The sequence below is a fragment of the Columba livia genome, chromosome 4 (genome assembly GCF_036013475.1).
Source record: "Columba livia isolate bColLiv1 breed racing homer chromosome 4, bColLiv1.pat.W.v2, whole genome shotgun sequence".
Taxonomy (NCBI): domain Eukaryota; kingdom Metazoa; phylum Chordata; class Aves; order Columbiformes; family Columbidae; genus Columba; species Columba livia.
This window is the reverse complement of record NC_088605.1, coordinates 3,322,207-3,336,084: the sequence shown is the minus strand read 5'-3', so window position 1 is coordinate 3,336,084 and position 13,878 is coordinate 3,322,207. Positions and strand designations below refer to the sequence as shown.

The window sequence follows — 13,878 nt, the reverse complement described above, 5'->3', positions numbered from 1 at the left end:
CAGCAGGACAGGGAACTGCTGGAGAGAGTCCAGCGCAGCCACCAAGATGCTGAAGGGAGTGGAGCATCTCCCGTGTGAGGAAAGGCTGAGGGAGATGGGGCTCTGGAGCTGGACAAGAGGACACTGAGGGGGGACTCCTTCATGTTTGCAGATACATAAAGGGTGAGTGTCAGGAGGATGGAGCCAGGCTCTTCTTGGTGACAACCGATGATAGGACAACGGGTAATGGGTTCAAACTGGAACACAAAAGGTTCCACTTAAATTTGAGAAGAAACTTGTTCCTGGTGAGGGTGGCAGAGCCTGGCCCAGGCTGCCCAGGGGGGTTGTGGAGTCTCCTTCTGTGCAGACATTCCAACCCGCCTGGACACCTTCCTGTGTAACCTCATCTGGGTGTTCCTGCTCCATGGGGGGATTGCACTGGATGAGCTTTCCAGGGCCCTTCAACCCCTGGCATTCTGTGGTTCTGTGAGCTCTCTTTCCCATGCTGGGGGGTTGGAAAAGCTCTTTGGCTTAGGACCTTCTCAGGTCCTCAGCTTGGTGAGAGGCCTCAACAAGATCCAGGAGTGGAGTGAGCCATCAAAACCCTTCCAGTTGTGGGATTCCCAGACATCCCACCCTGGAGCAGAGCCGCGGGGAGGCATTGTGGGACTAGCCCCACTCTCACCAGCGATGGGAGTACCGAATCAGTTCAGATTCATCCAGACAGATGTTTTATTAATAATCCAGTGGAAAGCTGGCTGCTCACACCAGTGGGACCCCTCAGAGAAAGCCCTGCCTGACTCGTGGAAAGAACCAAGGGAAAGCTCTTATCTCTGGAGCTTGGTTTCCTTCTGGTTCAGGGTTTGTCTGACCTTTTGGACACGGAGTAGGTTCAATTTTTGCCAGGTTTTCTTTTGGAGAGGAGGAAAAACATGTAAGCGGGTGGTGCTGGTGGGAGGATACTCCTGGGTGGGGTGGGGAGGATCTTGTACTTGTGATACTGTTTGATGACTTCAGTGCTGTCCTTCTGCCTGGAGTTTGGGATGGGTCTAGACTGAAGCAGATTTAAATAAAATAGAATGAGAACAAACAACACAAGATGCATTTAAGTGGGGGAGAGACTTAGACCGCGTAGCAGGGAATAAAACCCTTTCTTGGCAGCGCGACGAGTTGACTTGGTGGTGAGATCTCGCAGCGTCCTCCCGGGAGATGCTGAAGATGCAGCTGGACGCGTGACAGAAGCCTGAAGGACAGGAGAGAGTCGGACGGCAGCTGCCGGCCGCTGGCACGGAGCGAAGCCGCCCCCGAGCCCTCTCTGGGCTCGTAGCAGATGCGAGATGCTGGCCCGACCTCGGGAGGCCCCGGGCGCTGGGACTTGGCAGCTTTGGGCTTTCTCTTGGCCAGGACGGTGACGTCTGACATCTCGCTGTCGTTAGCCTCAGCCTCTGGACCAGTGTCTGTTTGGGAGGAGATAACTGTGCTCATTTCTCAGGAGCGTTTTTGAGGTCTACAGAGGAAAGAAATCACCATAAAAACTTGGTATTTAAAAGGGCTGGGGCAGAAAGCCTGGGGGAGACAACTTCACTGAGGTCATCAGGCTGAAATTTTGCAGGATGTTTCCTGGGAAGAAACGTACGGTACAACGCACGTGCAGATGATCTCGGGTTATTATTCATGGGGATTTATGGCCATTTTGGATTAAGACTCCTTGCCGTGGTCTTCACATCTTTTGCATTTAGTTGGCTCAGAGTAGACTCATTTGCAGAGCGTTTTATGAACACATTATTCATTTCCTTTAAGAAATTATCCTAATTAGTTATCTTTGGTGCTCAGCTTCATAACTTGTTCCTCTCATTCTCTCTCACGGTTTGCTCATTCCCTGTTTCATTTCTGGTCACTTTGCTGCTCCACCAGTCTGGGATCTCTTTGTGCACCCTCCACAGAATCACAGAGCAGTTTGGGTTGAAGGGACCTTCCCAGCTCCCCCAGTGCCCCCCCTGCCATGAGCAGGGACATCTTCACCAGCTCAGGTTGCTCAGAGCCCCATCCAGCCTGGCCTGGGATGTCTCAGGGATGGTTCATCTACCACCTCTCTGCCCAACCTGGGCCAGGCTCTCACCGCCCTCCAGTCGGGAACATCTGGACATTTGTCCCCTGCAGGGACTCCAGCCCCACGTCCACTCCTCCCTTCCAGCTCCACACACCCCAGATGCGCAGGGGCGTCCCCAGTTTGTATTATTTTGTGATTATGTTGCGCGAGGGTTTCAACAACTGTTCTCTGCTCTCTTCCCCAGGTCAACATGGATTTGTGGTTCTTTCTCCTTTTGCTCGGAAGTGGCCTGATAAGCATAGGTGCTAACAACGTGACGACAGGTAAACTATGCTCATTGTCTTTTTTTGTCCCTAAACCATCTTTAGGATCAGAGGAGTAAGTGCTCACATGCTCGCTGGGTTCTTGCTTCTGCCCTGCGCTTTGTTGTGGTATAAAGTGTCAAAAAGAGAACGATGGGCTGGAGGTGCTTATAAATCAATCTAAACATTGATCCTCTCTTACAGGGTCTTTAATCTTTGTAGCTCCTCGATATCATAATGTATATTCAATTACCTGTTTTTATAGGGTGTGCATCACTGTGCTGTGCAAAGCGTTCCCAAAATATGGCATTTTTTGGCTGTTTTTAGTTACAATCTCACGAATCTCCAGCATCTAAACCCACCAGTGCTGAAGGAAAGTATCTCATGGAGGTTCCCTTGTGCTTTCTCCTCTTGCAGAGCCACCCAGGACAGCACCCACCTCCCCCAGGAGCCCCACCAAAGCTCCCACAGCACGTCCTGAGGATGGGACGACGACCACGAGCGCCAACACCCTCAACATTAGCACCCCAGTGACTGTCGCTACCCTGGCGCCAAAGCCACCTGCAACCACAGCCGCCGGGATGTCCCCCAACGCCACCACCCTCAGCCTCAACACCTCCACCCTGGGGACAACTGTCCCTGTGCCACCAGCCACCTCCCCGCTCCCCAGCCTGACGTCCCCTGCTCCCCGCACCGCTCTCCCCAGCACGGAAGCGGAGACAACGGAGAGGAATTTCAGCGCGACGGTGACCACGCAGGAGACCTCATCCGCTGCCCACAACGGTAGGCATCTCCTCCACCTTCTTCTTCTCCTCCAGGCCACCCCTGCCCATGGGTTTGTTTCTTTGCTCTTCTTTTGTTTTGCTGAACAAAAGGGAATGAGAAGACACTCGGGGGCAAATTCCACAGCGATAACGAAATAATATAACTGCCCGAAGAGACCAGATCAGATGAGATTTATCCTGCTGAAGGTTTGGGCTCCTTGCCAAGACGCTGGGGCACCAGAAACCCTCGGATCTCCTTCCACTTTTGTCACAGATTAATTTCATCGCTTTTTGTGGTTTCCGGAGCATGAAATGGGGCTGGTGCTGTGCAGCTCCCAGGTGCTGGCTGAAAAGTTGATCTGTAACGAGTTTGTGCGGACAATAAATCACTTGAGGTTGCCGCTCAGCTGCAGAGCTTGGCTTAGCCAGATGTTTCTGCATTTATTTGTGTTTTGGTAGCCATCGTCCTGCTTTTTGGCACTGTACAAGCGCATGCACGCCAAGGCAGGGCCGGTCTCAAAGGATTTAAGGCTTAGACTAGAGCTGGCCAACCAAGGGGTGAGATCCAACTCCTGGGAAAAGCTGCTAAATTGGTTCATTATCCAAAATTAGCCAAGCTGGGGATGAAGGACGATGTGGTAGGATGGTGCTGGCCCATCTGGTGGAGTAATCTGTACCCTCCAGCCAATGGCTGCCAAACTGCCTGCAGACACAAGCTGCACGTGGTTTGATAAACCATCTGAAGGTGCTTTCGCTCTGTTGTGGTGGAGCACCAGGAGCAATGTGGTGAGACCTTATTGAGCAGAGTATTCCATGTGCTGGATGTCTCAGTCTGGCATATACCGATGCATCTGATGTTGGGGTGGATGAACCATCCCTGGAGACATCCCAGGCCAGGCTGGACGGGGCTCTGAGCAACCTGAGCTGGTGAAGATGTCCCTGCTCATGGCAGGGGGGGCACTGGGGGAGCTTTGAAGGTCCCTTCAACCCAAACCATTCTGCAGCTCTATGCTTACATTATCAGTTTTTTCCCTGTTACTTGGGCTACTTTCATCTTTGAAAGATCTGGATGAACACGAGTTACCTCTCTTGCCATCCTGCTCTCATTCCCTTCTTGGCACATTATAAAACTGTCCCTAAGGATGTAGTTTGGCTGCTCAGCATTAGTTAAGAGCAAAAATCAGACAAAAAGAAGCTGAGGTGACCAAAAATCTGAGCTGATCCGTGATTCTTCAGCCACGATTCACCCATTGCTGGTTGAGACCCAGATTTGATGCTCTGTGCCTCTGAGTTGCAACAATTACATAGCAGTGCCTGCTAGAGGTCATAGAATCACAGAATAGTTTGGGTTGAAGGCACCTTCCCAGCTCCCCCAGTGCCCCCCCTGCCATGAGCAGGGACATCTTCACCAGCTCAGGTTGCTCAGAGCCCCGTCCAGCCTGGCAGTGCAGGATTTAGTGGAAAAACCAGAACGGGAAACTTGGTGGTGGCGTAGAAAAGACTGAAAGAGGGTAAGTCTGGAGTTAACGTGGGGAGATGTCAAGTGTACATTCCTTGAGAGCAAATTTCAAAGAGACATTCCGTGCTGGGGGTCTCTTCGCTGGGCATGTTTGGAAACTGCAGCCCCTGAAGCTGCAGTGAAGTTGTTTTTGCCATCAATGTAGGAAGGGATGTGGCCAAAGGAAGTTTGCAACCCAGCTTCCTTAGCATCCTGCCATCCCCGAGCTCATGCAGCTTCCTTCCAACACAAACCCTCAAGGCTTTTGTGCAGAGTGAAAGAGTCCGGAGTAACCTCAGTAACGTGGTGCAAGTTTAGAGTAAACAGCACCTTCAGTGGGAGAGATGGAGGCAAAAGCCTTAATTACTGCAAAGATCTGGATTTTGTAATATGATGTCTGCTGCTAGGGGACTGAATTCATCATTTGTGTGTCTTTCCTACTTCTTTTTGTGACTCGAGTCACTGTTTTGGGTGAATCCCTTGGTGTGCGCTGTGACTCGTTGGCCATTACACCATCGGGGCCAGATGTGGTTTCTCAATCAGTGTCAGTCCCGGGAAGAAATGACCAAACCTGATTCTTTCTTTATTTCAAGTCATTTGTCAAGGAGCACAATTAGTTTTAGGGCTTCCCTTATTGTTAATGGGAAATTTGGATCTCGGTCATGGAAGAATTAAGTGATGCTCAGGAGAGGGACAGAGGCGGAAGGCGCCGTATGAATTACATGTTGTACAAGCAGTTCCTGCTTCTCCAAACCTCCCAAGATTATCCTCAACCCTGTTCTACAGCTCTTCACATGTAAAACAGCACACAGAGGCTCTCCTGGGATGCTCGTGGTCCCCATCCCTCAGCCCAGCTGCTCTTAATTGAACTCTTGGCTCAGCCACTCTTTTAAAATTGTGCACAAGTGTCACCTCTTCATATTTAAGTGCTAATGAATTACACCAGTGGCTTGCTGGTTATAGGCTTAAACAGAGCGTGTTAGCAGTTGAGAGCAGTGGGTTTGTTTATCGATGTTATAACTTGGCTTCAGCTCCCTGCTCTGCTGATAAAAAGTTGCTTTTTATTCCTTTTTCCTTCTCGCTAAGGGAAGGTTGAAACTCTTTTTTAACATCCTGGCTTTGTAGCTGGTGTTTTAAAGGGAAGATTTACACAAAGATGATGAGAGTTACTACATTTTTTACTGTCCTGTTCTCTGATCCTCCCTGACTTATTAAAATGTATATTTCTTTGTTGCTAAGAGACTTTTGTTTTCTTTTCCTGCAGGTAACTCTGACAGAAGAGGTAAGAATTTTATGTTTCATTGCTCTTCAGTCGAGCCCTCAATAAAGACATTTCCATAAGTATTCTGCTATTAGATACCTCTCCTTATGACAATTCTAAACTTGCTTTTACAAATCAAATCAGGTGACACACTGATGTCTTAATTTGTGTTGGGCTCTACGTACTAATTCGTACTTGTCCTATAAGATACAACAGGTTCCTGCTGAACACACTGAAAATACAGCATTACCATCCCTAGACTTGGATGACCAGAGTCTAAGAAGCCATTCAGGAAATGTCTTTCTTTTTTTGCTTATGAATTGTGTTTATTGACTGTGACCTACCCTGTTTGATCCAGACCCGTTTTGCAAATGATGCGAGTAATTATTATTCGCCTTAATTCTGTTGGCAAGCAGTAGCACAAGTGCATTTCTTGTCATATAAAACCACTTAGGTGCTTTTTTCCATCTCATAGTTCTGAGAACTGACATTGCTACCAGAATATCTAAAATTACTCATTGCTTCAGCAGGGTGGGAGCAGGTGGAGCAGAGCTGCAGCTGCTCTGGTTGCTGCCTATAGAAATGAGCTTCCATTGTGTGTTCCCGTCATTGCTCTCGTGGGTGTTTCACCTTTGTAAACTCCACAGCAGTTGACTTCCTGCTGCCCAGTGTACCGAACATGCACTGGAGAATTATAGAATAGAATTGTGTCGTTTGGGTTGAAAGGGACCTTCCAAGGTCACCCAGTGCCCCCCCTGCCATGAGCAGGGGCATCTTCACCAGCTCAGGTTGCTCAGAGCCCCGTCCAGCCTGGCCTGGGATGTCTCCAGGGATGGTTCATCCACCACCTCTCTGGCCAACCTGGGCCAGGCTCTCACCACCCTCAGTGTTTAAAAACTCCTTCCTCATGTCCAGCCTGAATCTCCCTCCTTTAGTTTAAAACCATCGCCCCTTGTCCTGTCACAACAGGCCCTGCTCAAAAGTCTGTCTCCATCTTTCTTATTGGCCCCTTTTAAGTCCGGAAAGGCTGCGCTAATGTCTCCCCAGAGCTTCTGTTCTCCAGCTGAACACCCCAACTCTCTCAGCCTGTCCTCCCAGCAGAGCTGTTCCAGCCTCGGGTCATTCCTGTGGCTCCTCTGGCCCCTCTCCAGCAGGTCCATGTGTGTCCTGTGCTGAGGACCCAGAGCTGGACCAGCACTGCAGGGGGGTCTCACCAGAGCGGAGCAGAGGGGCAGAATCCCCTCCCTCCACCTGCTGCCCACGGGGCTGGGGATGCAGCCCAGGATACGATTTGGCTTCTGGGCTGCAAGCGCACGTTGTGGCTCCTGTCCCATCTTTCACCCCCAGCACCCCCAAGTCCTTCTCCTGGGGGCTGCTCCAAATCCCTCCATCCCCAACCTGTGTTGATACCTGTGTTGTCCTGACCCAGGTGCAGGACCTTGCACTTGGCCTTGTTGAACCTCATGAGAGTACAGTGGAGCTCTGGCCTTTTCCAAGCAAAATATGTGCATGTGAGCGACACAGTCCCGAGGGAGTGATTAAAGGTGTTTTGTGAACATGCTGGTTTATCCTGAGCTGCGGTGTCTGAGGTGGCTTCTTCTTCCACCTCCTGAACACGACCGGGAAGGAAATATTGAAGGATAAAAAACAAGGACTGAATCAGGGGTCTGCTCCTGCGGGACCTTTGTGATGTTTGCAGGGAACATAGCTGGCATGTGGTTTAAACCTCGCTTGCCATCTTAGAGATTTAAGCTTTTGCTGCTGCTCTGCTCTCCCTCTGCAACCATTTTGGAGGATTTGCTTTGCCAGGAGCTCCATATCTCATGTCCTGGGGGTTTTATTTGAGAAATACTGACCCTATGTCTTTGCTTCCATTTCTTTTACTCCCATTTTTTTGCTTGTGGTCGCACAGTTTCTTGTCCGCTCGATTTGTGTCCTGTTTAGTGGGCAGGAGCTGACAGCGATGAGCGAGGAGGGCTCCTCAGCCCTGTCCCTCTGCCAGGTGGCTGCATCCAGGTCTGTGTAATGTATAGGATACAGCCTATAGACTGCTATATAGCACCTCTACCTACAGTTGGAGACGTATCTCGAGACCAGAAGGTGATTTGCTGGCTCCTCAGAGGTGCCAAGATAAGATTTCAGCATCCTGATGCCTCCCGGGCTCCGGACCGTGGTGGATGCTCCCAGGGAAGCCAAGGGCCGAGTTCTTCTCTCTTCTCCAAGCGAATTACGTGTGTAAAACCCCTGGGGCCAATCTTGAGCAGGACGGGAGCTTGGGGGGGTTGGCACCGCTCACCGGGGGTGGAGGGACCAGCCAGGGACCCTCCAGCTTGTTTCCTGCCCGGGTTTAGCTGGGTGGGCCGGCGGCACGGTGGCGGTTACTGCCCGCGGTGGAAAAGCTCTCACTCATCCCGCCACATGTGTCGAAAGAACGGCTGCAATAAAAAATAACAACCCCCCGGGCTCCCTGCATCCTGCTGCCAGAGGCACCCCCGCCAAAACCCTGCCCGTAAATCACGTCTCCTGCCAACCGATGCCGCCGCAGCAGCCTCAGCCCAGCTCAGCACCCGTTAGGCTGAGCTTAACTCCAGCCAAGGCAGGAAAAATGGTTCAGCAGTGCATAGTGGGGATATAGCGCTGTGGGCTTTGGCAAAGCAGCTCCGCGTCCTCTCCTACAGCCAGGATGATGGTGATGGTTACGGTCGGAGGTCTCAACAAGAAGCACCTCAGAGGAGACACAAGGTTGGGCTAAGACGCTCCATGGTCACTTTGACTTCCCCATCTTGCTTTTGGGAAGTCTCATGGTGGGTGATACCAAAGCTCACACAGTTACCGAGCATAGAAAGGCCTCCCAGTAAATTCCTTGGCTTTGTGCTGCTGGGCTGCAGGAGATGCCAACACGTGAGAACACTAGATGGAAAGAATAAAGACATGCAAGACCGGGAGGGTTTCATGTTTTTATTTGCCACAGCAGGTCCTTGCGTTCAAATCATTTTTTGCACCTTTTAGTACTTAAAAGGGGCTGATGAGAAAGATGGGGACAGACTTTTCAGCAGGGCCTGTTGTGATAGGACAAGGGGTGATGGTTTTAAACTAAAGGAGGGAGATTCAGGCTGGACATGAGGAAGAAATTGTTGTCCCTGAGGGTGGTGAGAGCCTGGTCCAGGTTGGCCAGAGAGGTGGTAGATGAACCATCCCTGGAGACATCCCAGGCCAGGCTGGACAAAAATCTTATGCTTGGGTCAGAATAACATTTCTAGACCTCACAACCACAGAGGAACAAATGCAGAAACTCAACCAGAGTGTGTCTCGGTAGCTCCATCATCAGAGATGGACAAGATAAACCCCACCTAAGAAAATCTGCTGGCTGAGATTGCTGAGATGTGGAGTGAGAATCTGCCCTGACAGGGAAATGGATGCGCAGAAGGTGGAAAGGGGGGTCGTGCCCTATAGTCTGGGGGGGCTGAGGCTTTTAGATACAGCACCGTGGCCCACACAGACAGAGCAAGCTGATGGACAATGGAAATACCCCTAGCTGGCCTCACTGCATCCTCATTTATCTGGAAAAAGTGCCCTTCAGGGTTGTTTTCCGATCTGGATAGCGTTGCTTGGCTTCCAACCCCATCTGGATAATTTGCTTGCGCCAAACCCTGTTTCACTGACCTCCAGGGCAAGTTACAAATAGCTTATTTAACAAAAAACATAATAGTCTGTTGTGGGTCTCAGAGGATGGGAACATCTCAGATGTGCCTAATCTAAGGGTGTTTGCAAGGGAACTGTGCAGCTCCTGCCCTTGAGAAGTGTCATGATGGGTCATCTGATGTCACCTCCTCCCCGAACTCAATATTTCCAAGGGGAAAGAGCAGCAAAATCAGGACTATTTTTATAATGTAGGGTCTGTGGGATCTTCCAAGTGCCACAGTTCTCACCTGTTGTTACAAAAGGATCCTTATTGTGTTTGGCCAAACTCAATGAACCTACTAGAAACTGCTCATATGGATCCTTATGTCTTGGGCAGAGACTTTGTAGATCCGCAGGTGACAGAGCCAACTTCTACCGGCGGCTGGTGAACCACCACTGGAGAAACGGAACCTTACTTAATACTATTAATAATATTAATATTAATAATATATTTTGCAAGAAGCAGTTGTAGAGCTCTGCCCTGTTAAATGTTGGCACTTGATTTTTGCTGTTCATAACCCAAGTTCTCTTTTCCTATTGCAGATGAGACTCCGATTATAGCTGTGATGGTGGCCTTGTCTTCCCTTCTAGTCATAGTATTTATTATTATTGTGCTGTACATGTTAAGGTAAGAAATGCTTTAATGCTGACTTCCCTTAATTGGCAGAAATTAATTACTGAGTGAACAGGAATAAACCTTTTGTGCTGTTTCCTAAGCTGAAGGCCGACACAGCCGGTGTTTGCAAAAGAAACCTGTAAGGATAATGAAAATTATGTTTGTGGTTATTTAGTAAATGATGCTTATTCCTTTGTCTATAAAGCTGATCCTTGTGTGGGGTGATGCCTGTTCTGCTACTGAAAACGTCATGTTTAGTAGGATAGATGAAACCAAAGTCCCACAAGTGCTGTTAAAAAGCAGGTGAGCTTTCCTTGCAAGGTTGAGGGTGAATTGAGAAATCCAGGGACTTGAACACAGCGCCAGAAAGTCCTTTGTGTGATATTCCTGGATTCCCACCTGGATATCAAACATGATCCAGCATCCTCTGCCTGAGGTGCCAGACCTGCGTATGACCAGAGCTTGTTAGGAGCATTAGGTGATGCTGTAGCTGGAATTATAACTAAAAGAAAGCCTTTTTAGGTCCATTTTTCAAACAATCTAAACATCTCGGCTGCTTAAAATGTAGTGTTCCCTTATCCTGAGTGTATATCTACTCAGCTAAGAAAGCTCACCCGCACTAAACATTTTAATGTGCTCAACAATTTGCTGATTAAATAAGTAAGAACAAAATTAAAGAAAGAGATAAAACTCTCTGCTTAGCGATGGAAAAATTCCTCTCGTCTCCTGGCCTCGCAGGGGGAACCCGCTGAGAGTTTTGCCTCGGGAGTTGGGCAGCAGCAGAATTCGAGTCCTCCCCACCTGGCTTCCAGCCCTTAATAAAGTAAAAAAATAAGCCTTTCTGTTCGCAGCCGCCTACCCGGTGATTCAGCAAAACCCTGAATTTCGGGCAAACGGAGCATAAGCATCTGCTTCCCGTTAAAAGCACGTGGAGACGGGTTTTGCTGCAGGGGGACGGATCAGCCCGAGGTTTATTTGCTTTACTGAATCAGCCCGTGGAGCAGGAACTCCGTGGGGTGTCCCCTATAAAACGCAGCCTTAAAGCTTCTCCTTGTGGTTTTCACCTCGCTCTGGTCTCCTGCGGCCTTTCCAGATGCGGTCACTTAAAATTTACACCCGTGGGTGGGATTTTAGAGATCCCAGAACATCTTGGAGCTGGTTCCTCAAGCCATAAAGTGAGGAAAACCCTTTGTGGCTGCATCTCTCATCCAGAAGGTGCTTCTTGGTGGTATAGGGCAACAAAGATGCTGAAGGGAGTGGAGCATCTCCCGTGTGAGGAAAGGCTGAGGGAGCTGGGGCTCTGGAGCTGGACAAGAGGAGACTGAGGGGGGACTCATTCATGGGGATCCATATGGAAAGGGGGAGTGTCAGGAGGATGGAGCCAGGCTCTTCTGGTGACAACCAATGATGGGACAAGGGGTAATGGGTGCAAACTGGAACACAAGAGGTTCCACTTAAGTATGAGAAGGAGCTTGTTCCTGGTGAGGGTGGCAGAGCCTGGCCCAGGCTGCCCAGGGAGGTTGTGGAGTCTCCTTCTGTGCAGACATTCCAACCCGCCTGGACACCTTCCTGTGTAACCTCATCTGGGTGTTCCTGCTCCATGGGGGGATTGCACTGGATGAGCTTTCCAGGGCCCTTCAACCCCTGACATTCTGTGATTCTGTGCATCTACTGATGTTCTCCGTTCCCTTGTCGTTGGTAGGTTCAAGAAATACAAGCAAGCAGGGAGTCACTCCAACTCCTTTCGCTTGACCAACGGCCGGACGGATGATGCAGGTGAGACCCACGTGGGCACGACACGGGGAGTAAAAACACATCTTGTAGGAGGAATAAGCTTTGTTCGGATCAAAACGGGTCAATGCAAACATTCTTCAGGGTAACAATGGAATCTTCATCTTGTTTTTACGCTCCTTGGAACCGGCTGAAATCACCTAGTGAAATAACGAGAAATTCTCATAAAAATCATTAAAAATTACAAAAATGACATAAAACTCTCGAAGTGGGAGAAGCAAGGTTGGTTTGTGCCCCTTCTGAGCTGCCCACGCAGGTTCTTTCCCCTTCCAACACAGCAATAAGACACTTGTTGGGCATGTGGCCAATGTTGTGGCATCTTTTACTGGGCAGCTCGCGTGGAACAGGGAACACACCAAGTACTGTTTTGCACGAAATGTGTAAAAAGGAAAATAAAGATTGTGTTCCTTAAGTCTCGTCTTGGAAAGGCATGTGAAGGTGGTCCTGAATAAGTTAAATAAATTTAAAAATATATATAAATAGTCCAGAATAATATAAATATTATACACCAGAAGACTAGGAAAGCCCATGGATGCAGTGACAGCGCCTGGGGACTCAGTGGGCTGGATGCCACTCAGTGGGCTGGATGCCACAGCTTTGTCCACCCACCTTATATTTTTGTAGGAGAGTGGGGTTTTTATCACCTACGTTTTGATTTGTTTCTTGTTCTGAACTTGCCCTGTTTTCCATGATTTTGGGAAAACTTTTATAGAATGAAAATCCGCTTCCCAGCTCATTCCAGAGACAAAATGTTTGCCCTCACGTGGTGAATATTAAGAGGGGTGATCACTTCCAACGCTGAACTATTCACAGTTCCTCTTGAGTTTTCACAATATCTCTTTGGCTCAAGAAACATTTTATTGAAAAATTACATGTTTGAGGAATAATGATATATCCTTGTACCCTTTCAGATTAGGATTAAAACCCCCACGCAGATCTTCGCGCTAACTGTAGGCACCAAACTAACATTTCTGAGAGAAAGCAGGGAATACGTTGTTCTTTTTCTTTATAAAAACCTTTTTGGACCCTCTTAAGATGTATAAATGCAGTTTTAAAGCCTTGTGCGAGCCTGCTGTAATGTAGGCACCAAAGTAAGAGCTGAAGAGGAACCACCACCCCTTAGAAATAGTTCAGATCCTTCTCTTGAGCTCCCTCCAAACACCTTTGGAGCGAGCGCTAACTGAAAATCAGCACGTTTTTCTAACGTTGGCAGCTAAGACCTTCCCTACCCGTTTTACGTTTTTACGAGTAAAGGTGTGAACTTCATAAACTGTGGGGTGTGTTGGTGTAACCTGCCGTGGTCTCTCTTGGCTTTGCTGAGGAACCACAAGCAGCAGCTGCATTTGCTGTGTCCGCCTGGGAGTCACGTCAGGGTGATGGGGCCAAACCTTGCGTGTGAGTGAGGGTGAAATCTGAATTCAAAGCAAGGGGATCTTTGCCCCCCCAGTGTTGATGACTTAGAATCATAGTTTTGGTTGGAAAAGACCCTCAAGATCATCAAGTCTGACCATAACCCACCCCTGCAACTGCCCCATGTCCTGCGAACCTCATCTCCGTCTGTCCAACCCTCCAGGGCTGGTGACTCCAGCACTGCCCTGGGCAGCCTGTTCCAATGCCCCACAGCCCTTTGGGGAAGAAATTGTTCCCCACATCCAACCTCAACCTCCCCTGGCGCAACTTGAGGCCGTTTCCTCTGCTCCTGGCGCTTGTTCCTGGGGAGCAGAGCCCGACCCCCCTGGCTCCAAGCTCCTTTCAGGCAGTTCAGAGATCAGAAGGTCTCCCCTCAGCTCCTGTTCTCCAGCTGAACCCCCCAGGTCCCTCAGCCGCTCCATCACACTTGTGCTCCAGCCCCTCACCAGCTCCGTTCCCTTCTCTCCACTCACTCCAGCACCTCAAGGCCTTTCTTGGCGTGAGGGGCCCAAAACTGCCCCCAGGA

The 13,878-nt window shown here is 49.5% G+C and overlaps 1 protein-coding gene across 6 annotated transcripts in view; it reads left to right on the top strand.

Moving 5' to 3' along the window:
• The window catches only part of PTPRA (protein tyrosine phosphatase receptor type A), a 130,125-nt gene that overhangs the window by 101,241 nt on the left and 15,006 nt on the right, over window positions 1-13,878 (top strand). For all 6 annotated transcript variants that reach the window (XM_065060213.1, XM_065060217.1, XM_065060215.1 and 3 more), the window contains 5 exons: window positions 2,274-2,352; window positions 2,749-3,114; window positions 5,858-5,875; window positions 10,079-10,163; window positions 11,854-11,927. In XM_065060213.1, coding sequence (XP_064916285.1) covers window positions 2,274-2,352; window positions 2,749-3,114; window positions 5,858-5,875; window positions 10,079-10,163; window positions 11,854-11,927 — 622 coding nt within the window. The remainder of the gene's footprint in view (window positions 1-2,273; window positions 2,353-2,748; window positions 3,115-5,857; window positions 5,876-10,078; window positions 10,164-11,853; window positions 11,928-13,878) is intronic.